This window comes from Lactuca sativa, chromosome 1, assembly GCF_002870075.4.
Source record: "Lactuca sativa cultivar Salinas chromosome 1, Lsat_Salinas_v11, whole genome shotgun sequence".
Classification (NCBI taxonomy): domain Eukaryota; kingdom Viridiplantae; phylum Streptophyta; class Magnoliopsida; order Asterales; family Asteraceae; genus Lactuca; species Lactuca sativa.
In genome coordinates, this window is record NC_056623.2 from 71258875 (window position 1) to 71281701 (window position 22827).

At 34.2% G+C, this 22827-nt stretch overlaps 2 protein-coding genes across 2 annotated transcripts; one reads left to right on the plus strand and one right to left on the minus strand.

Annotated features, from left to right (window-relative positions):
- Nucleotides 1-4589: 4589 nt before the first annotated feature.
- LOC111916638 (E3 ubiquitin-protein ligase PUB23) lies at nucleotides 4590-6129 on the plus strand. The gene has a single exon (XM_023912307.2). The coding sequence runs from the start codon at nucleotides 4658-4660 to the stop codon at nucleotides 5894-5896; it is 1239 nt and encodes a 412-aa protein (XP_023768075.1). The 5' UTR covers nucleotides 4590-4657; the 3' UTR covers nucleotides 5897-6129.
- A 2675-nt stretch (nucleotides 6130-8804) lies between these two features.
- LOC111916639 (digalactosyldiacylglycerol synthase 1, chloroplastic) lies at nucleotides 8805-12432 on the minus strand. The gene is made up of 7 exons (XM_023912308.3): nucleotides 11620-12432; nucleotides 11206-11238; nucleotides 10990-11077; nucleotides 10429-10904; nucleotides 10053-10319; nucleotides 9639-9970; nucleotides 8805-9548 (listed from the first exon to the last, which is right to left on the minus strand). Exons 1-7 carry the CDS (start codon nucleotides 12283-12285, stop codon nucleotides 9032-9034), a joined length of 2379 nt encoding a protein of 792 aa, XP_023768076.1. The 5' UTR covers nucleotides 12286-12432; the 3' UTR covers nucleotides 8805-9031.
- Between the last annotated feature and the right edge of the window lie 10395 nt (nucleotides 12433-22827).

Here is a 22827-nt window from a genome sequence, read left to right on the forward strand (position 1 = left end):
GGGTATAAACATCAAGATTCAAAGTTGGAGCTAGGGATGAGCTTTAAAACCGGACCGGTTCGGAACCGGAACCGGTTTTCCTATATTATAAGAACCGGGAATCGGACCGCCGGTTCTAGCGCCGGTTCCGGTTTCGGTCCCGGTTTTCCAGTCAATTTTCAAAGTAGAACCGGTTGAAATACTAAAGATTATATGCTATCTTCCGGAGCTTGTAAATGATTCAATATTTAACCAAATTATGACTTTTTACATTCTAAATTGAAGTAAAAATACTAAATTACATGATGAAAAAAGAATCAAGTAATTCCGACTTCACATGAGTGAGTTATGCGCATTTTAAAAGCGGGGACAGATTCCAAAAAAATAAAAAATGTCAAAACAGAAAAAACGCAGCATTGATATGTTGTCTTCCGGGGTCTATTACTGACTCAATATCTAACCAAAATATGTGTTTTGATAGTCTAAAATGAACTACAAACACCAAATTGCATGCTAGGAAAAAATTAAGTAATTCCGACGTCATATGAATGAGTTATGCACATTTAAAAAATTGGACAGATTAAAAAAAAATAATAATAAAATAAAAAAAATGCAGCATCGATATGTTTTCTTTCGGGGCATGTGTCTGATTCAATATCTAACCAAAACATATGTTTGTACCGTCAAAAATGAATTACAAACTCCAAATTACATGTTGGATAAAAAAATTAAATAATTCCGAATTCATATGAGTGAGTTATGCGCATTTTAAAAAATGAAAAAAATGTCAAACCGGTTCCAATTTTTAGAACCGGGACCGGTTTTCATAAAAATGGAGAACCGGTAACCGGACCTATTACCAGTTCCGGTCCGGTCCGGTTCCGGCGGTTCTAATGCTCATCCCTAATTGGAGCCCATAATTTGCACCAAAATCCAGATCTAAGGGTTCTAGAATAGCAAATGACTTAATGGTCCATAAAGTTGCTAACTTTATAGCCCTCATGCATGATACTTCAAGATCCCATGCAAAGAAAGTAACCATAACCTAGATCTAGCAAGATTAGAAGAGAAAGGTGGGATCTTTGAGACTTACAGAGGCTTATGAACTCAGAAGTGCCACTAGAAGGAGCTTATCTCGTCTAAAGGAACCTATACAATAGATCCTTCTTCTTCTTCAAGGAAATCAATCACTATAGCACACCAATACCACCAACAATGGCTCAAGGGCTCAAGAAGGCCGGATCTAGGGTTTTTCAGTGACTTGGGAGTGAAAAAGGCTGAGGGGAAACAACCCTAATCATCTTATACCTTTAAATACCCGAAAATTATGGTTTTGGTGCATCAGACGCTCCTCATGTCGTGAGCCTTAAATGAGCTTGGTCAACAAGTCAACGATCACTCGCCCGAACCACTCCAACTTCAAACGGCCATAACTTCTTCGTTTCAACTCCGTTTTTGACGTTCTTTATATCCACGGAAAGGTGGAGAGAAGCTCTACATATCTATCAACTTATCTTCACCTCAAAATCTTCCAAACGAAAATCCAAAATTCATAAATATCTCGAAATGCCACTTTACCGATTTACCCATTGGCTCCAAGACACAACCCAAACTCCCAGATCACCTCAATTATATTATATGTACCTAAATGGGTCTCGGTCTCTCCTTTCCAAAGGCCCTAAGCCTTATGATAACCTATCTTCAGGCCATAGTCCCGAATTAGGAAAGCGATTCGGAACAAGGCATTACACTTTGACTTTGAAAAGCTCCACCTCTTTTAACCTGACCCCTCGTTTCTCCTCCAAACCCAGGACGTGATTCACCACTTGCACCAAAACTAACAAACTAACCCCAAGCACCACATATCTCCATCTTCATCTTCACCTACAACTCTCACCATTGACATACTCCGGAAATCATTAACGAATCCAGAAATCATGTTAAAAATCTCTATCTTGTCATATATCCTTCAGGCATTTCATCGAACAAATGTTATGCATATCTAAACTGGCTATACTAAAACGACAGCAAAAAAAAGATTCTATGTAGATTAGGATTCTCATTTTGAAAAAGGACTTATTGAGAAGGAAAGAATCGGTATGTTAGCTTTGTCTTCTAAAACCTACATGAATCTTGTTTTAACTGTTGATTTAGACCTATTATCGCTTGCACTTCAATGTTCTACAAAAGCTCCAGAGTTGAATGTCCATCAACACACTATATTTGTACTCAAAATTAAATTTTATGATAATTAAGCAAACATTGATGAGTAAAAATAGCAAAAGAAAGAGCATCAACAAACAAGGTATGTAGTGATTCTCCTTTGGTATCCCTAGTCTTAAAAACTATCTTAGTTTTGTGGCGAGGATTGGATTTGTAAAAGTCAGATGTAGCCATGGTAATGCGATGATAAATGACCTTCCATACCCCTGATTTCAAGTCAAGAGTCACTCCCACTTGTATGTCCTTGTAAGTAGGATCTTCATGTGCTGTTAAAAGGCTTTGAAAGCTAAGCAACGTCTATATCAAAAAATGAAATAACATGCAATTCGCCATTGGAAAATGAAAAGGAATCTTAGCTAGTTGTGTGTGTGTGTGAGAGAGAGAGAGAGATAGAGAGAAAGAGAAAGGAAGATAGAAAGGGGGGAGGGAGACGTGGATAAGAGGTGAAGAGGTGATGTGGATTCAATTTAACTTTTTTAATTAAGTAAAAATGATCTGGTACATGAAACTGAGAATGGTAGGTTATAGGGACCAAATAAGCAGGTCATTAACAATTTTGTTCCCTCATAAAGTACATAAATAACTTAAGGGACTAAATAGGAAAATGTTCAATACATTGTAGGGCTAATTTGTCATTTCCCCTATAACTGAATTTGGTTTGTTTTTCCCATAAATATGTTTTATTATTTTGTGATGCATAACATATCGAGGATTTAGCAAAGTCTTTCATGGATACATGAGAATATGATTAAAGAGGCGAAAAGAAACTCAATTTTGAACGACCATAGCTTTTGATCCTTTGATTAGGAGTTGCATGGCACCGCCTTATGTGGACAGAAAACTCTCAACAAGTTGGAACTCCTTAAATAAAATTCTGAAAATAAAAGGCTCACCTCATGTCCTTGCTCAACTTAGATGAGCTTTAATCGAGTTTCAAATCAAATAGCTTGATAAAGGATCGGTTTGCTCGCAGCTAGAGCTGTAAATGAACTGAAAGTTCGTCGAACTGTCCGTGAACTGTTCATCGGGAAATTCGTTTATGTTCCTTTGTTTAATAAATGAACGAACATAAACACAAATTCTCGTTCTTTTATTTAAACGAATGAACATGAACAATAATCTCGTTCATTCAATTATGTTTGTGAACGTTCGTTTATGTTGCTTGTTTACGTTCGTTTATATTTGTTCATATAAGTTTCTTTTATATTCATATATTCTTAATTGTGTTTGATTACATTACCGTATTATATGTTCATTTATGTTAATATATCTTCATATATGTTTTGTTTATCTTTATTCGTCTATGTTCTTTCGTTTATATTCGTTTAGCATGCTCACGAACATGAACAAAAAAAACTTCATTCGTTTATCCGTTCGTGTCCATTCATTTATTTGGCTAACTTAAATGAACAAACATAAACAAGACCTCGTTCATTTCGTTTACAGCCATATTCACAACTTTGATATATGGTTGAAAAATTGATAAGAATTTGAGTCTAAGTCTTTATGTTTTTTAGATGTCCTGAACACGATTTCAGCACTTAAACCCAATAAAATTTAACTTGAACGGTTGCACCCACATTGCTTGATAAAAGCTAGTCCGTTTGCAACCTTAGGTAGCAAATGCTATCGTTATTGATTTTTTTGGAAATTTTAGTAGAGCTCATTCATCTCTTACATATAATATGTGGGCACTGGAGTTTTGCGCTTTTCTATATGGCTATTATTTTCTACACACTAGAGTCCCAAAAACTAAGATCATCGATTTAGTAATGTCACTTATCTTTTTTCTATTTATTATTTGTTAATTTACATTTACATTTTTATTTTTTAGTAACCACGTACTTAAGTATTTGACCAATAATCATAATAGTCACACTGACGATTTAAAAAATAACTAAAAAGGATCAGATAAGTTGAAAGTTTCTCAAAATATATTTCTAATACATAATATAATCTTAATGGTTTTATTTTTATATAAACACTAATTATTTATATTATGTTTTGAACACAAATGTTTAATTAATAGAAGTTGATCCATACAAAAGATAATTCATTTTAACCCGAATCATAAGTCATAACTCATGCAATCCTCTTATTACTTCTTTTGAGAAATAAAATAAAATAATAAAATAAAAGTGTTAAAATAATAAAACCCAAGTAACGATGTACCAGTACCACAAGTTTTTAATTGCGGCACTCCATGAACACAATCAGCACAGCACGCACACTTGGGTTTTATCCCACATGCATTTATGACCAAAATCAAATGGAGGTTGAAAAGTCAAACATTTTACGTGTTTTGACTTTTCTTTTTACAAAATTGATTCCCCTCACAAGTCCTCTATATATAAATAAAACCACATACATCATTCATAACCAAAAAAGCTCTCAAATTTCCAATCTTTCTTCAAATCATTTCTGGGTTTTTGTTCAAACTCTTGATACAATAACAATGACTGATCTCGAAAACGATGTTGAAGTTCCTCGGTTTTTCTTGTGCCCAATTTCACTTGAGATCATGAAAGACCCTGTAACGCTCTCCACCGGAATCACATATGATCGTGATAGCATCGAGAAATGGTTGTTCTCTCAGAAGAATGACGTTTGTCCGGTAACCAAACAAGTCGTCGTTGATATTGAGCTCACCCCAAATCACACCCTTCGCCGGTTGATCCAATCTTGGTGCACCATTAACGCGTCTTCCGGCATCGAGAGGTTTCCGACGCCACGCCTTCCGATCTCCAGAACCGAAATCGTAAAGCTCCTCAAGGATTCAAAGTCTCCACAGTTACAAATGAAGAGCTTGAAAAGGTTAAAAACAATTGTTATGGAGAATGAAAAGAACAGGCGGTTGATGGAATCGGTTTCTGCGGCTGATTACCTAGCATCCATCTTAACCACCGGAGCCGGAGAAGTTTCCGGCGTCGATGGGTGTGTTTCAACCGAAGCCGACGAAGCGTTAAGAATCCTTTACCATCTGAAGCTGTCACCAACGGGTCTTAAGTCCTTGTTCGGAAAGACAGAAAATTTCGTCGTAACGTTGACGCGGGTGATGCAACGCGCCGCCAGCTTCGAGTCACGCGCTTACGCCGTCATGCTACTAAAATCAATGTTCGAGGTGGCGGAGCCTATACAGGTGACGTCATTAAACACTCAGTTCTTCACAGAGCTTGTACACATCTTGGTTGATCAAATCTCGCAAAAAGCCACGAAAGCAACACTGAAACTACTCATCAGCGTTTGTCCATGGGGGCGGAATAGGATAAAAGCGGCGGAGGCAGGGGTGGTTCCGGTGTTAATCGACACCCTCCTCGATACTACAGAAAAGAGACTCACCGAGATGATTATGATCGTTTTGGACCAGCTTTGTCAGTCTGCAGAAGGAAGGGCGGATCTGTTGAAACATGGCGGTGGTTTACCGGTTGTTTCCAAGAAGATCTTCCGTGTGTCGTCGATAGCTAGCGAAAGGGCGGTGAGAATATTGTACTCGGTGGCGATGTTTTCCGGCAACGCCCGTGTTCTAGAGGAGATGGTGCAGTTGGGGGTGGTCGGAAAGCTTTTCTTGGTGTTGCAAGTGGATTGTGGAAGCAAGATGAAGGAGAAAGCAAAGGAGATTCTAAAGATGCATTCTAGGGTTTGGAAGAAATCTTCTTGTATACCTAATGATTTGATTTCTGCATATCCATCTTAGAAGAAAAAACCTTAGTTATATGATTCCGAAAACCCAAAAAGAAAAGGGAATTTAGATCTTAAAAAGTTATGAATAACATCATCAAGGTTCATAATTTGTCGATCTAAGTTTCATTCTAGGGTTTCTTGTACGTAAGATATAAAGGGTAAAGTTAGATACCCGTTTAGGTATTTTTACTGATCAATTTGTAAATGATTTATACATGAACATGAGTACATAATATGTTACTTAGATACGATTATGTATAATTTTTCTCTTTAGGTGAATTTGTGAAAATCTACATATACTTCGACTATAATCATTCAATTTTACTAATATATAATTATTTGATCATAACAATAACTAATTAAATACTATCGTACACATACTCTATTAATGGTGCTTGGAAGTTAGATAATATTTGATCACCAACCAATCTAACTAATTGAATTTTTTTATATATGAGAAATTAAATTACCTCCTACCTTTTATGTCTATAATTATTTCCATCCATTAAAATTATAATAAATCTTAATCTTGTTTATGTTTAAACTGATTTGGATTGTCTATAGATAACAACTCACATAAAATGATAAACTCACATAAAATGATAAACCACATTGAACTTATTAATTACAATCTTTTAAATCGTTAACCTATTATAATTAAGTTATTATTCTAAAAATATATTTTATAAACATATTTAAACAATGTTTAGACTTTAGCACACGCAACAGCTGGTATAAGCTAGTTTATTTATTTTTTTAATTTTTTAAATTGTCAGGTTTCACAAACCAAAAAGTAACTTATAAGTTAGTTTTCTCAAACTACTTAAACTTTTCATTAACATTTTTAAATTATTTTAAATATTTTCTTAATTAATTATAGAAGAACTAATTGTCCTAAATGTATTTTTATGTTATTTTATATATTCTAGCTTATGAGTTAGTTTTGTCAAACTTCATTTTTTATCAATTAACAATTAAACTAACTTTTCGGTTGTGTTCCAAACATAGCTTTAATATAAAAATATAAAAATTATTTATTAGGGAAAATGACTTATTAGCCCAACAAAGTTTTCAAATCGTTCAAAAAACTTCAATCGTGTTTTGTTTGTTCAAGAAAACTCAACGTACTTAACCTCTTGTCTAAAAAAACTCAACTAAGTTATACTTTTGTTCAATTCTATGGAAGTCAAAGAAGAGAAACAGATGATGTGGCTTATTGCCATATCAGGAAAATAACATATAAGACCAACCAAGTTTTCAAACCGTTCAAAAATACTCCAATCATGTTTTGTTTGTTCAAAAAATCTCAAAGAATTTAAAATTTTGAACAGACAAATTGGGGTTTTTTGAACGGTTTGGAAACTTCGTTGGCTTTTTTAGACAAATAGTTAAGTTCGTTGGGTTTTTTTGAACAAATAAAACATGATTGAGGTTTTTTGAACGTTTTAAAAACTCTATTAGGCTTGTAAGTCACTTTCCCTTATTTAATAAAATAAAATAAAAAAACAATTAACTTTTACACCTTGACCTCACCCGATTAACCTATTTTAGATACTTGCAAATTGCCCATTCGTTATATACTTCATCGATCCAATCTACTTTTGGGATATGCCTATATATATAATTATATATTCAATTACCAAAAAAAAAAAAAACGAAACGACGAAACGTGTTTCACGTATGAATAAATATGCCAAAAAAGTAAAAATAATGCTTGGAAAAGAGAATAGAAAAAAATATACAACGTCGACCACTATTCAGTAAACACCGAATCTTCTAGTCAAAGTTGGAGTTAACGGGGCCCATAAAACAGCTTCGAGGCCTTTCTAGCTTCTAGTCGTAAATCGTGGGCTGTTTCATATTTTGCCAATTTGCCCCCTTCACATTTCAAACTGTTACATTTTGTCCTTCAGAGATTAGAACCCGCCATGTTTGACACGTCATGCGTTACTTAATGAAATTATATATGAAAATTTCAAAAATTGCTACTTACCACAAATATTTAAGAGGAACGACTACGCATAACAAACCTTTGTTTGACTCTATAACAGTTTTTTAGAACGGTAAATTCCTTACATACATTATTTATAGAGAAATTAAATATTTTTTATGTCTATAAATAATCCTACCCACTAACATTATGACACATGTCGTCATTCCATATTTACTTAACTATTTTATTAAGAATATTTATGAATATATCAAATAAAATTAAATTGAATGGTGGAATGATAACATGTGTCATAAAATAAAATTAATATGTAGAAATATTTATAGTTATAAAAGGTAAGAACAATTTAATTTCTCTTATTTATATATCTACACATTTTGTCACAGCCTCACAGGCACCTCTTGAACATTTAGCATTTAGTTGAAAGACATCTTTATGTCAATTTCTAATATCGTTAGATCATGGATTTTTTTTTATCACAAAATATAATAAATTAATAACAAATTTTGGTTTTTACATTAGTCAATTTAATTATTATTGCAAGGTAACTATATAATTGATGTGATTTTTAATTTTTTAGTATCAACAAAAAAGTAAATTGATTATACAGCTGTAAAATGTACAAGAACAATGTGACCATTGCATCCGAGAAAGCATGATCGAATCTTTTGTTTAATTAACTTTTGTCATAACACACCTTGAGCTTCAACTAGTTTAATACATAAGAGCAAATTATAAGACTTACTTTCAAAAGTTAGTGATATCCACTAAAATAACCATATCTTTTTTGTTGTACTTAACATTTTGATAACCTCTTCAGACAAAAAAGCGAAAATGACTGCCAATTTAGAAACTTGACCAATTGTAACTTATATTACGAGTTGCAGAATTATTTTATCCTAACAGACCTAGTGGTGAGATTAGTGATCCAAAAAGTAAACAAGATTATCTAATATACACATACCAACAATTACAAAAACAAATCTATAATAGCACACAAATGACAAATTCCAATCACGTAAACAAACAAAAACCTAATGTGTTCACCAACGCTATACGAACAGAATCAACCAATATATAATATAAACCCTAATATCCAACTACACTAACTAGCAACAAAGTGTAATTAAAGTGTGGTTAGGCATTATCAACCAATATATAAACAAACCCTAATATCCAATTTTATTTTCCATCTATTTACCAACCATAAATAGGATTCTCCACATGTGGGGCCAACAACCGAAGATCTTTACAATGTTGCATACTGTAATCCCGTGTCCCGGGAACCGCACCCGTACACCGCCTCAAAAACTCATTACCGGTCAAACAATAATGCGCAAAAGCCAACCCTCCATCCACCACAGAAGTCAAATTGGGAACTGATTTTGACTTTCTAACACCACCTTCCATTTCCAAATTATTATTATTCAGAATCTTGTCAAGATCTGAAAACTCCATGAATCTTTGTGTAGCTGCTTCCCATGACAGATTGTATCTCTGTTCTGGTGTCAACGGGTGTGGCTCACTACACATTGCTTCCCGAATTTTATTCACAAATTCCTCGGGAGTTTTGTAGGTTAAACAGTTGGGAAATGATCTGAAGAATTCGTTTGACGGGTGGTCTGCGCAAATTACGAATTTACCCATCGCTAGCGCCTCAGCTGTTGCTGTGCAGAGGACATCGCTCACACTCGGGTTTACAAAGATTTTATAACTGCAACCAAAAAAAAAAATTCATGTTAAAAAAATGATTTTTTTTTTCGGTTTTTAAAGTAAATTGATAATTTAAAAAAAGTTATGTTACCTGTGAAGAGAATCGTCTGCGTGGTCTCGACCTTTCATAAAATTGACATTTAATTCTAGTTTTTTTGCAGCGGTTTGTACTTCATTAGCATCTTCACCATTTCCATAAACATCGATTTTAAATCCATTAAGATCATTCTTCTGTTTGGATAACAAATCTATCAACTCCCTGTATCCTTTAGCCCAAACCATTTTCCCCAAAAAATACGCCCCTTTTGAGAATTTTTCAGCCGACATTCTTTCCCCAATTTCCAAAAACTTAGGGTTCACCCCATGGACATTGCAAACAACTGACTTAGGTAAATCTTGAGTTGCAGCCGAAAGCCGAAGAACCTTAAAAAACACAAAAAAAGATAAAAATTAGGTGATTGAAGACGAAGAATTTTGAAGAGAATGGAATTAAAAGATTGTGTACCTTGTCACAGTAGGCGCGTGTGACCCAATTGTTTATGTGTTTGACAAAAAAGGATTGTAGGGCACCATTTTTTTCACGTTTGATGTATTCTAAATAATTTGTGTGAACAACTCCAACAACATGATTGAATTTATCAGTCCATCTTTTCCCATGGTGATACCAGTTTAAATGTTCTGGTTCTTCAAGGATTGCAATGTCTGCATCTTTTGATGAAATGAATTTTGAAGTATCGCCAGCTGGGATTATACTTCGCCTTTCTTTTTGAAACTGTAAAAAAAAGGAGACCAAAAACATAACAAAAACCACAGATAACGAAAGAAAACTTTTTGGGACCAAAACTGAAAAAATCAGATATAGTCAGGGACCAAAAATGTACCTTTCCAGGGTAGAATGAGATTTTGAAATCGGCATTGAAGCCTACTCTTTCTTTGAGCCAGTTGCGAATGTAAACTTCTTGTTCTTCAGGGGAGGTGAATGTAATATTATTCGGGTAGACTAATTCTTGATCTGTTTGGGTAAGCCAAGGGACTAAAAGTGTGACACTTTGTTTTTGGGATTTTGCTAAGAATGCTGCGCGAAATAAGGGATTGACAGCTGTCCCTGTCATCCATGGAAGACTAGCAGTTGTAACAATGGCTACGTGTCTTTTTCCATCTTGTTTGCTGACATCATCCCATGGCCCACCTTCATAGTGATGACCTGTACTTTGAAGCACACTTGCTATTCTTAAATCAAGTTCATCGTTTATGTTATCTCCTTCAAGAATGGATGATTCTCCTGTGGGAAATGATCTCAATGAAAGTTGGTTTTTCTTTTTGCTGCATAGGCTTTCGACTATCTTGTCAGATATATCTGTTATGTATATGTTATAACAAGGTTAGGAGTGTTATTTTGGGATAGATTTATTAGATTATTGGGAAATTTTGAGTTTGATTACCTTTTTTGACACCAAGGTGATCTAGAAATGGCCCAGATTGTCTAACTAGACATGCCAGAAGTTCTTGGAAATCTAAAGGTTGGACTTCCTGGGAGATTGAAGTGAATTGAACAGAATATTTACTATTTAGCATAAAGATTTTCAATTAATGGAAAAAATAGAGTGATATTAAGCAGAATGATACAAGGGGAGAATTTAATAGATGTAGATCCATACCTTTGAGTACTCTGGTTCCTTACAGATTGCTTTCTGCAAGAAGAATGGAAAAACCATGTAAGAAGAGGCATAACAAGAGAAAGAGATGAATTCATAAGAGATGAATCCTAAGGAGTTTAAACCTTCAATAAGTCAAGACTAAGTACTTTAAAGCATGGATTCAGGTGTGTTCATAGAGAGAACCCTAAATAACTACCTGACATTACATCTTTCAGCAATGAGGAGCGATGACCTAAACTCTTTGCTATTCAGTGTTCTCATTTTTAGATTAATTTCAAGTTCTGATATGTAATTCCTTGTGGCTATTTTTGTGTATAGCTTTTAACGAAATAGAATACGAAACTGATAACAGCAAAACATTCTGGCAATTTTAGCATACATGTTGCTTCTATGGAAAAAGTTTGGGAAACTTACCAGAGTAGATTTAACTTTCTCGACCAGTTCACTGTTCTTGAGGCTTTCAATAATCTCTGAGGACGAACTCTTCTGTTCCAACTCCCGTAACCGCGTTTTCAATGCCCTAATCGGCTCCCAATTCCGAGAAAGCTGGCCTTCCTCGGCGTCCCCAATCCCTTCTCCTTTCCACTCCCAGCTAAAATCCCCAACCCTCGTCCTCGACCTCCTTCTATACCTCTCTCTCTCATCAATTTCCTCCACCTCCGATACAATAGCATTCTTTATCGCCGACAAATCGATCCTAATCTTAGCTCTAGGGCTCCACTTTTCCAGAACTTTCTTACTAAAATCCGGCGAAGAGTACGCTCGACGGAACTCAGAAAGCTTCGGCTGCAAATTTTTCACGAAATCAATCTCCGCCGGAGTCGGAGACGAAGAATTCGCGATAGCAGCTACCGGAAACGTCGATCTTGACGCAGAAGTAAGAAAATTCTCAAACTCCCGATCAAACGAAGACGCAAGGTTCTTGAACGACGTCGCTCTGTCTTTCATCAACTGGAGATCCGCTTCAGTCGAATCTTTCACTTCTCTCCATCCCTTCGATATGAACGAAAACGCTTTCTCCGCCGTCACGGATGAACTCGTCGTGGAGGTTCGACTCTCCGACGGCCTGAAGTTTATCATCTTTATCAATAAATCGATGGAGATTCCGATGAGGGGTTTGCAGGTGTACCGATTAAGCCGTGTTTCGTGTTTCGTGTGTCGTGTTGTGTGTGTTTGGGAAAAAGGGTTGGCTGAGAAATTAACGGTTGATGAGAATTTGTTTCGTTCCGGTATCTTCTTGTTGGGTTTAAGCCCAACTTTGTTGCTGACACGTGGCGTCCCATGTGGATTTAGGATTTTCTTGCTGACGTGGCTAGTCTCTATAGGTTCTTTGGTGGGACCCTAGGATGAAATCGATAACTACGTGGAAATACGTTTAGTTTTTCTATTTTCTCGACTTTGCCGGAAGATTCTTGGCATATCCTCAAAAAAAATGTGAAATAAAATAATGAGTAAATTGCTATCCATCCAATAAATTTGAGGGTTAATTTTGTATAGATTAATATTTTCAACCAAATGAATTATTTGTCATTTACAAAAAGGTGTTTTAATTTGCTATCAAAATATTTATCAACGTGTATATGTATAATATTAAAAAATGTTTTCTTAAGTGTGATCATAAAGTTTATAATAAAGTTTAGACACTCCTTAATAAAGTTTGCTAATAATTTAATTGTTGTAAATAAAGTTTAGACACTTCTTAATAAAGTTTTGCTGATAATTTAATTGTTGTAAATAAAGTTTATAATAAAGTTTTATTATAATGTAGTCAAAATTTAGACACTCCTTATAATATTGTAAGTGTGATCATATGTGAGGACATGTGCTTGGCTATTTAATTATTTTACATATTTTATTTTCAACCTCTGTTTTGTTTTTTAGTATGATAAAATCCATAGAATTTAGTAATGACTAGATCCTTAACAGAAAAATAAACCAAAATGTAACGTATTATATAAACTAAAGCCTCGTGATTATCAAAAGCAAACCTAAAACTCATGTTGTATATGATGATACATTTTAAAACAATTTTAAATAAACCGGGTTCTATGTCGGCAATTCTAAATGTACTTTTCTTATCAAACAATTTTCTTTTGTGATATCTCATGTAAACTTTAAAATTCAGAAAAGGGGTTGATGATAGTTTTGATGAGATAAGAAAAATATTGCAGATTGTATGAAATCAAGAAAATATATAGTTTTTATTTCCAAAAATAAGTTATAATATAATATTACAGCTTGACTTATAATACACCTAAAGACTATACGGAGCATAGCAGAAAGAGGGTGCATGTAGGGGAATCGCAGCCGGAACACTACACCGCCACCACGGTTTGGGTGGTGTGGGTCGGTCCAAGGGGAAGCTGTCCCGTCTTCTCTTTCTTCACCCGATTGGCCGATTTTTTATTCTTTTTCTTGTTCCAGCAGTAATAACTAGAAAAAACTGTGGCGTATTTTCAAACCCACTAAAACACAATGTTGTCTTCTTGGTCCTCTAATTCAACAGTTCAAGAAGAGGTATTATTTGTCGATTCTGTCATGACAAAAACTGTGGCGTATTTTCAAAATCGACAAGGTCAAAGTTCACGTCCACGATCTCAAACAAGAAACCCTTAGTTGCGGAGAAATCACAAAGTTGGGCACAATCGTCTTATAGAATACTATTTTGCAGATGACGACGTTTACGCTGAAAAGTTTTGATGGTGGTTCGGGATGGGGAAGGAGTTATTTTTACGTATTGTTGGTGATTTGGAAGGTCGTTTTCCATATTTCCAATGGAAACGGGATGCGAGATGCAGAAAAGGTTTCTCTCCAAATCAAAAATGCACAATCGTAATTCGTCAGTTAGCATATAGCATTGGCGCAGACAAATGGGACGAATATTTGAGGATGTCTGAGCGTACCACACGAGAAAGTGCGTACAAGTTCGCGAAATCTATTACTTTGGTTTACAGGCAACAATATTTGTGCAAACCAACAATCAACAATGTCCACCAATTGTACACAGTGCATGAAAGTAAGCATGGATTCCCGAGAATGCTAGGTAGTATCAGTTGCATGTATTGGTCATACGTAGTATCAGTTGGCGATGTGCCCCAACGCATAGCATGGTCAATACATGTAAGGCGACCATGAAGAGTCGGCAATTATTCTAGAAGCAATCGTATCACATGATCTTTGGATATGGCATGCATTATTTGGTCCAGTTGGTGCAAACAATGACATCAATGTTCTAGACCAGTCGTCGGTATTCAACAACATCTACCTTGGAAATTCATGCGATGTACCGTTTGAAGCAAATGAGTTAGCATATAAGCTCGGGTACTATCTTACTGGCAGGATATATCCTCCCTTATCTGTTTTTTTGTGAAAACGTTCACATGTCCGAACGACGAAAAAAGAAAAAAGATTAAGGAAACACACAAGTCGGCTAGGAAGGACGTGGAGCGAACATTTGGTGTATTCAAGATGCGTTGGCAAGTACTACAAGTAGGGGAACAATCATATTAAGTGAAAAGGTTGCAACACATAATGTATGTGTGCATCATATTACATAATATGATTATAGAAGATGAAGGAAAAACAATATGTCGATACAACGAAAACGATTTTTTTTCAAATGTGGAAGGAGTAGTCGTTGGTACGCAAGAGCATAGGATAAATAGAAGAGAAGTACATGATCGTGACATTCATCACTCCCTTTTATGCGAATTGGTGGAGCACGTTTATAGGGTTCATATACAACTCCAGATAGAGTATTGACATGATGATTTTTTTGACGAATCAGATAAAGATTCATATATGTTCGTTGAGGACTCGGACGAAGATTCGGATAACGATGACAAAGTCGAGGACGATGATTCCGAGTGACATTTTTTTTTTCAAATTCGGGTTATTATGTAATTTTTAATTATGTTTTCTAGGTCTTTTTTTCTTTAAATCTAATCTGTGTTTTTTTAATCTTGATTTTTTTTAGGTTTTTTTTAAATTAATCTTGATTTTTTTGTGTATCTTTTTTATGTAGTGAAGTGTTTTTATTTTAATTAATTTTGTGTTTATTAATCATTTTTAAGAAATTATATTTATTTTAAGTAATAATTTGTTAGTAATTATTATTTTAACTATATAATTATATATTTGTGCAATATGCGGAGATTCACGTATTTTATTATAATAGAACCGATTCATCAAGACACTGTTTAGTATGACATTTATTATATTGTATTGATACCTCACCAAATCATATTACATAACATTATTTAAATTTTTATGGGGCAGTTTGCATTTTATAAATTTGTTAAACCTTATTATGTGGTGCAATTTGTAATTTTTAACCAACTGAAATTATAATAACTTTTTAAATTACACCTATAAAATTTTACAAAATTATTCCATTATTTTTATACTATAACCTTTATGTTTACAATTAGATTATTAGCCAATTGTCGACAACATTTGTATACACCATCATTAAGAAATGAACACGCGCGGCTTTGGAACATGACAACACTTATAAAATGTGAAGCTGAGATTTGCTGGTGTATTTGTGTATTGTTTCTATATGGTCAAAATTTTGTAGCCACTAAATTTTAATGGAAAAAGTACATAAAGGACAAAGAGCTTCAATCCAGGAACTAAAGTTGTATGCATACATGGACAACAAAGAAAAAAAAAATTGTTGCAGATAATGTATATCATGTCGAGTTACCTAAAACTAACAAACACTAAAACGATGACACATACATAATAACAAAGAGAACATTCCGTATTGAAGGCTTTGTTGTCCTTGTGAACACATGCAAAGTCGACATGATTCTTAAATGTTTCACGGCTATTTTCTTAAACATGTTACGTTTGCTTAACATGATGCATCTTTTAAAAAAAAGGAAAAAAAAGAAAAAAATAAATAAAAGAAAGAGAGACCTTAGTAAAATAGATGAACCTGGGAAAATGACTTATGATTGGTAATCGAGTTTTTACTTCTTTTTTTTTTACATAGTTTACTAGTGAATTTATTTTATGTTAAAAAATATCATTATGATCTCAGTTATATATAAAAAAGAAAAATGATTAAATGTAAATAAAATTAAAAGTTCATTACTCTGAGAAGTTGTTATCTATTATCAATCTTTCATTTTAACTTTATTGAAAAAAAAAATCTATTAATATTTAGAATATTAATTTTTATAAAATTTTATTTTATAGATCTATGGTCATTCGGAGTACTTTCAACGAAGGGATTTTGTGGCTTATGTGGCAATGACCACAGGTCGTGAACGCCACCTCAGTGGTTTGTGATCGGTCATGGTCATGGTAGTTTGTGGTGGCTATAACAATGGACTATCACACCTAGTTTCTATTTTCTAATTTCGGGATAGCAGACCGTAATTTGGTCGAGTAAAGATTTTGGGCTTCAAGAAAATAAAGTTTAAGCCTTATTGGATGTTGGTAATGTTGGTTAGGTGATTTAAGCTTTTGAATTCTATTTTAGAGCCAAATGGTGGAATGAGAAAAAAAAAAGTAATATTCTAGACTTTTTGCATTAGTTAGTAAATTAAGTTCCGAATGATTTAAGTCAAATGTAATTAGATAGAACTTTGGGCATGTAAATACATTCGTGTACATATAAAGATCACTGAAAACGGAGTTAGAACGAACAACTTATGGTTGTTGGAATAATTCGTTGAAAACTGGAAATCCATAATTTTATCTGAGAAGCACAGAGAGCCCTTTAGGGAGCGTAGGGTGCCTCCGAACCAGTGGGTTGTGCGTTTTTAGGTTATTTTTTTTTTTTGGAGTATTTAAAGACTAGTAGCCTTATAATTCATCATTTTTCAGCCTCCACTTGCAATACCCATTTCATATAACTTATATATTAATAAGGGTATGATACCTTTATTGGTTGAACAAAAGATTAAATCGTGTATATTGCTAAAGTACACGAAAGGCGAATGTAAAGTATGAGTTTGTGTGTAACATTAAGGGATATACCATGCATACCCTGTGGTATGTCAGATGATAAATAAAAATATAACCTATTTTGGCAAAGAAATGTAAAAGAAAGTTGTAGTTGACTTGAATACGAATGCATATATATATAAAGAACGTTGAAATCCAAGTTCAAATGAAGAAGTTATAATCGTCCAAAGTTTAGGTAAATATATTGCAAAAGAAAAACGGCATGGTCATCAATTACCACGACGTGGAAACAAGTCATAATTAAAAAAATATGGGTCTTAAAGACCCAAGTCACAAATTTACCCCATTTATCAATCTTATACTTCATAGAATATAAGGAATTGAGATTTTGAGGCTAGAACACGTGGAGATCAAGACTTCGAGTTAGAAACATCAAGGAAATCAAGAATTTAACTCCACAACTTGGATTATAAGGTATTAATTAATTATAGTGAGATTAATTAGGGTTTTTGTGGAGAAATTATAAAGGGGTGATGTAAACCCTAACTCCATATATTTTTGTTGTGGGTTCTAATCATGAAGGTATTCATAAATTGGGTGTAGTAAACATGTTTACTAATATATAACGTCAGTATTAACTGTTTTTGTTTGTGATTTCTTGAGATTGAGAATATGGTTACAAACCTTTGATTGGTGAATTCTGAATTTAAGTGAAATTGAGTTCACAACTTAATTAATTAAGCCATACGGATGACTTATATGTGAAGTATAACTGAATTTGGATGAATGAATTAAGTCATGCATAAGTGACTTGTACTTTGAGCTGTAATATTCAAGTTGGTAAAATTGTAAATAAGGTGAAGTGAAGTTGATGTCTTAACGGATTAAGACATGTAAATAATCAATTCATATGATATAACTAAGTTTGATGTAAAAGGTGATTTTTATAATAACTCATGAATAAATGACTTGTAAATTGAGCAGTCATGATCAGATCGGTGGAATGATGTATGAAATGAAGTTATGTGTTGGTCTTAATAAATTAAGACATACAGACAAGTAACTCATGATATAACATCTTAATCATCTATGTATGGAATTTTAAGTAAAATATGAGTTTTAAGGGAGTCACGACGTAGGGGAGGCATTGTCACGTCATGACATGGCTACGAGAGACGTGAGTCACATTTAAGTGTCACAACATGACACTATGATTGTCATGAAGTGACACTTGATCGGGGGAAAACCCTAATTTTCGGACTTGGACCCTATTTAAAGGAAGTGAGGGGCTAAGGGTTTCCTTTACCCTCAACCTCCATCACCTCCTAAACCCTTTTGAAGAAATCTTAATCTGTCTCATCCATTTTTAAGCTCACCATGGTGTTTTTGGTTGCTTTTGAAGGAAGAATAAGGCTTTGGTAGTGTTGTGAGCATATGAGCAAGCTTTGGGGCTTCATTTGGGCATCTTTGGCCCTTTGTAAGTGTTCAAGATCCAAACTTTATTGTTCTAGGTTGCTAGATCTAAGCCTTTGTCCCTTTATCTTCAAGTTTGAGCTAGTTGTCATGGTGGGATTCCATAAATTTAGCAACTTTATGGGTCCTTGAAGTCCCTTGTTGAATATATGGATAAGATCCGAAGTTTGCTAGTATATTGAACCCATGCATGATATTATTGGTGTTGTTTCTCAATTTTTTACCCATTTTGAGCTTTAGACTTACAATGGACATGCATGATTGAAAAGCATCGATCTTTAGGTTGTATTGGACGTTTGGGAAACCTTTGGGAATGAATGAGTTGGTGGCTTAATGAATGGAGGGTTGGATCCATTAAGTAGTGGAAAACCCAGTTTCACGACGTGACAACTGGGGATTTCCCGGTTATTTTGGACAGATTCTTTCACAATGTGACAGTAGCTTGAATCGAGACTGGGTTGGTTGAGTTAGATCGTGACCAAGTTTGGGATTGAGCCGGGTGCGTTTCTCACGACGTGACCATGGGTTGGTCACGACATAAGGTTCAACTTATGGAGATATTGATCGTTGACTTTAACCTTGACTACTGCCTTGTTGATCTAGGTTGACTTTTGGTCAAATTACTAGTTCTAGAGTATAGGATAAGGTTGGACCTTGTTTGGTTCGATAGGTGTGTTGTAGCACCTGTTCCACAGCTTTAAGTTGTGGTTTATCTGACCTCGTGAGACAGGTGAATCTTCTCACTATACTATATAAGTTTCTAGATTGTCTTTGTGACTCTTGCATGAAAGACTGTTGTAACGCCCATAGATTCAGACTAATTAATTAAGTATAATAAACTATAAAAATGACTTTTTGATATAATGTTATTTAGGATAAATATCCTTAACCAAAGTTATGATGTATCCGACAAGGGTTTCGTACATACAAAAAATGTTGAAATCTGACTTCGTATGAAGAAGTTATGCTTCTTCGAAGTTTCGCGATTAAAAGGGCATGACTCTGCGTATCGTACATACAAAAATGTTGAAATCTGACAAGGGTATCGTACATACAAACAACCATTCTACTCCCTTTATTTTCTTCAAAAAAAAAAAAAAAGAATCCCGACAATCAAACCCCAACTTCCGATCGAAGGAAAAAAAGTCATGGTTCGAGTTTAAGAACCCCTACTCGAAACATGTTTGCTATCGATTCATCATCCCAAGGAGTTTATCGTCTTCAACTCGCTGCTCCCATTCAATCTCCACTACAATTTCAATACCAAAATGTTAGACAATATCACCCGATCCAAGTTCCAAATGTTACTCCGCAAATGTTTTCAAACTTTATTGTTTTTTCTCGATCAACATTTGCCAAATCAACCTCAAATCCAACCAACTACAAACTCAAACCCAAACTTAACAACAATTCCAAATTGTCGATGAGTTGGATGACCCGGAAGAAGAAAAGATGGTTCCCGAAACTCAACCCACACCACCCCCACAACGACGTAAAGGGAAAAAAACAAACGCACGAGGGTGTCGCACAACCGGGAAGACAAAAGCCGACAACATGGCTTCCACAAGAATAGCTAGTTTTGGTAAAAGTTTGGGCTGACATTTATGAGGATTCAATTCATGGAGATGCACAACTGGGAGAGCATTTTTTGGTTACACATTTTAGAACGGTTTCGGGAGGAGCTAGACAAAGGTGACGACTACCGTACGAAGCACCAATGAATTCGAAGTTTCGAGAAATAGCAAAGGGGGGTTTCAAAAATAAATAGGTTGTACAACAACCTAAAAACCCAACGAAAAAGCGGCCAAGGCTACGAACAAATACTTCAAGAAGCTTTGCAATTCTACCTCGAGGAAGTCGGAAACCATTCAAGTGGCATGATTGTTAGAAATTATTGATTCGATGTCCAAGGTGGAAAAAATACGAGCAAAATTTTATTTTTGGAGTCCGACAACCAAAGCGAACGAAAAACGGGCTCTAGTGGTTACACAACTTCCTCCGATGCTCGGGTCGGTCTAGATTTAAATCAGGACGACGAACTCGAGCTAGAAGATATTGTCTGACCGATGGGTGGGGACAAAACAAAGAGGAAGGGAAAAGGGACTTCTTCGGGTGCATCAGATTTCAGCATAGACCTTGACGAAATGCGGAAAATAACAGTGTCGTTTGATCGATATAATCTTAGTTTCTCTGAACGTTTGACGTTCGACAAAGAAAAAGAAGAAACAAGGAAGAAGGAACGAGCGGAGAGACGAGAAATGGAGGATATGAATTTCTTGATGGAAAACACCGACAATCTCTGGGGATCGGCTCTCGAGCTCGTGATGAAGAAGAAGAAAAAAATTATGAAAAAATATTTTCCGTAGGTTGTTGTTGGTTTGTTTGATTTTTTTTTGTTTGTGTTTTTTTTCAACTTTTTAAAATTTTTGGTTTATTGTAATTTTTATTTTAACTAATGAAATGCATTTTCTTTTTAATTAAATTTTTTGGTTGTTTTAAATTTAAAAATTATAAATCATAAAAAATAATTTAATTTTATTAAAAAAAATAGTGAGAGAAACTTCCCACCAAGGGTCCCACTCATTCTTTGGGTTTTAGGTGAGGGAAAAGAAAATGAGGAAAATGATAGTGTAACCCACAAAAAAAATGAGGAATGTTTCCCTCCCACTCCCTCAAGTCTTAGTGAGAACAATATTTCTAGTTTTTTTTTTTTTTTTTTTTTTTTTACACATGGACCATTTTATTTAAAAGAAAGTATGTGCAACTACTTTTATAATAAATTACATTAAAAATTATGTAATATGTTTTTTTCCTTAGGGATTAAGCCCAACAACATACAAAATTATTGCGGTCAAAGTCTCAAATCAAAATAGTATATTTTTTATGCACCTAAACCATTTCAAAAAAAAAATAAAAAATAAAAAATACAGAAAGAGATTTTCTATAAATTATATAAACAACCTTTGTAATTTATTTTCTACATAGGAGCCAAGCCTACCAACATACAAAAGTATAGTGCCCAAATCTAAAACCCAAACTTAAAAGAATAGACAATGACATTTTCTATAAATTATAAGGATAAACCTTCTAATTATTTTCTACATAGGGATCAAATATACCAACATACAAAACTATTATGAAAAAATATAAAAATGAAAACTATTGCGGCAAAAGTAAAAAAATATAATATTCATACAACCTTTGTTTTACGCTATATATAAACTTTTATAATTTTAGGAATATGACTTATTAAGGTAATTAATTTTTCGGTTTGTTCACGTTTGAGTAACTATTTTTTTGTACACATCTAATATTGAGTTTTTTTGGAAGTGTTAACATATGATCATTATGACCTACTGTAGCAAGTTACAACCGATCATAATGGTCATATGTGAACATTTTCAACAAGTTCGTTACCTAGGTGAATAGTTACCCAAATATGAACAAAACAAAAATTAAGAGTAAATTACACGAATGGTTCTTATGGTTTGAGGGAATTTATATGTTTGGTCCCTAACTTATTTTTCAACTTGGATGGTCCTTACTGTTTATTTTGTTGCGCTCTTGGTCATTGTCTTACCTAAAAAGACTATTGTGTCATTATTATTTTATTTTTTAATTAATTTTCTTATTTATATATTTAGAAAAATTAAAAGATCCTACATATATGTTTCTCCTTACTCAAAACCTGAAACCACACATGAGAAATTTAATTTGGGTCCCACTAGTCACCATCCCATCTCTCATCCTCCCAACTTCTATTTCCTTTCCATCTTTAGTGACATCAACGTCTTCACAATCTCTTATTTTTTCGGGTTTTCAACTCAGGCGAACCAACACCATAAAAGATGGAAGTGAAATAGAAGTTGTGATGCATTGGGTTGTGGTGGTGGAAAATTCGATGAAGAGACAGTGGGTTGTGGTGTTGGTTCGCCAGAGTTGAAGACCGAAAAAAAAAGGGATAGTGAAGACATCGATGTCACTAAAGATGAAAATGGAATAGAAGTTGGGGAGGATAAGAGTGGGATGGTGATCGATGTTACCCAGATTAAAAATTTCAAATGTGGTTTCAAGTTTAGGGTGAGAATATACATGTATGTGGGGTCTATTAATTTTTTTTTTTATATATATAAAATATAAATACATAAATAAGAAAATTAATTAAAAAATAAATTATTAAGGGCACAATAGTCTTTTTAGGTAAGATATGGATCAAATGCGCAACAAAAA

Coding starts and splice junctions, on each gene's coding strand:
- LOC111916639 (XM_023912308.3), bottom strand. CDS start 12,285: ATGATAAACTTCAGGCCGTCGGAGAGTCGAACCTCCACGACGAGTTCA. Junction 11,078..11,205: donor AGGAACCAGAGTACTCAAAG/GTATGGATCTAC, acceptor TCAATCTCCCAG/GAAGTCCAACCTTTAGATTT. Junction 10,905..10,989: donor TCACCTTGGTGTCAAAAAAG/GTAATCAAACTC, acceptor TATACATAACAG/ATATATCTGACAAGATAGTC.
- LOC111916638 (XM_023912307.2), top strand. CDS start 4,658: ATGACTGATCTCGAAAACGATGTTGAAGTTCCTCGGTTTTTCTTGTGC.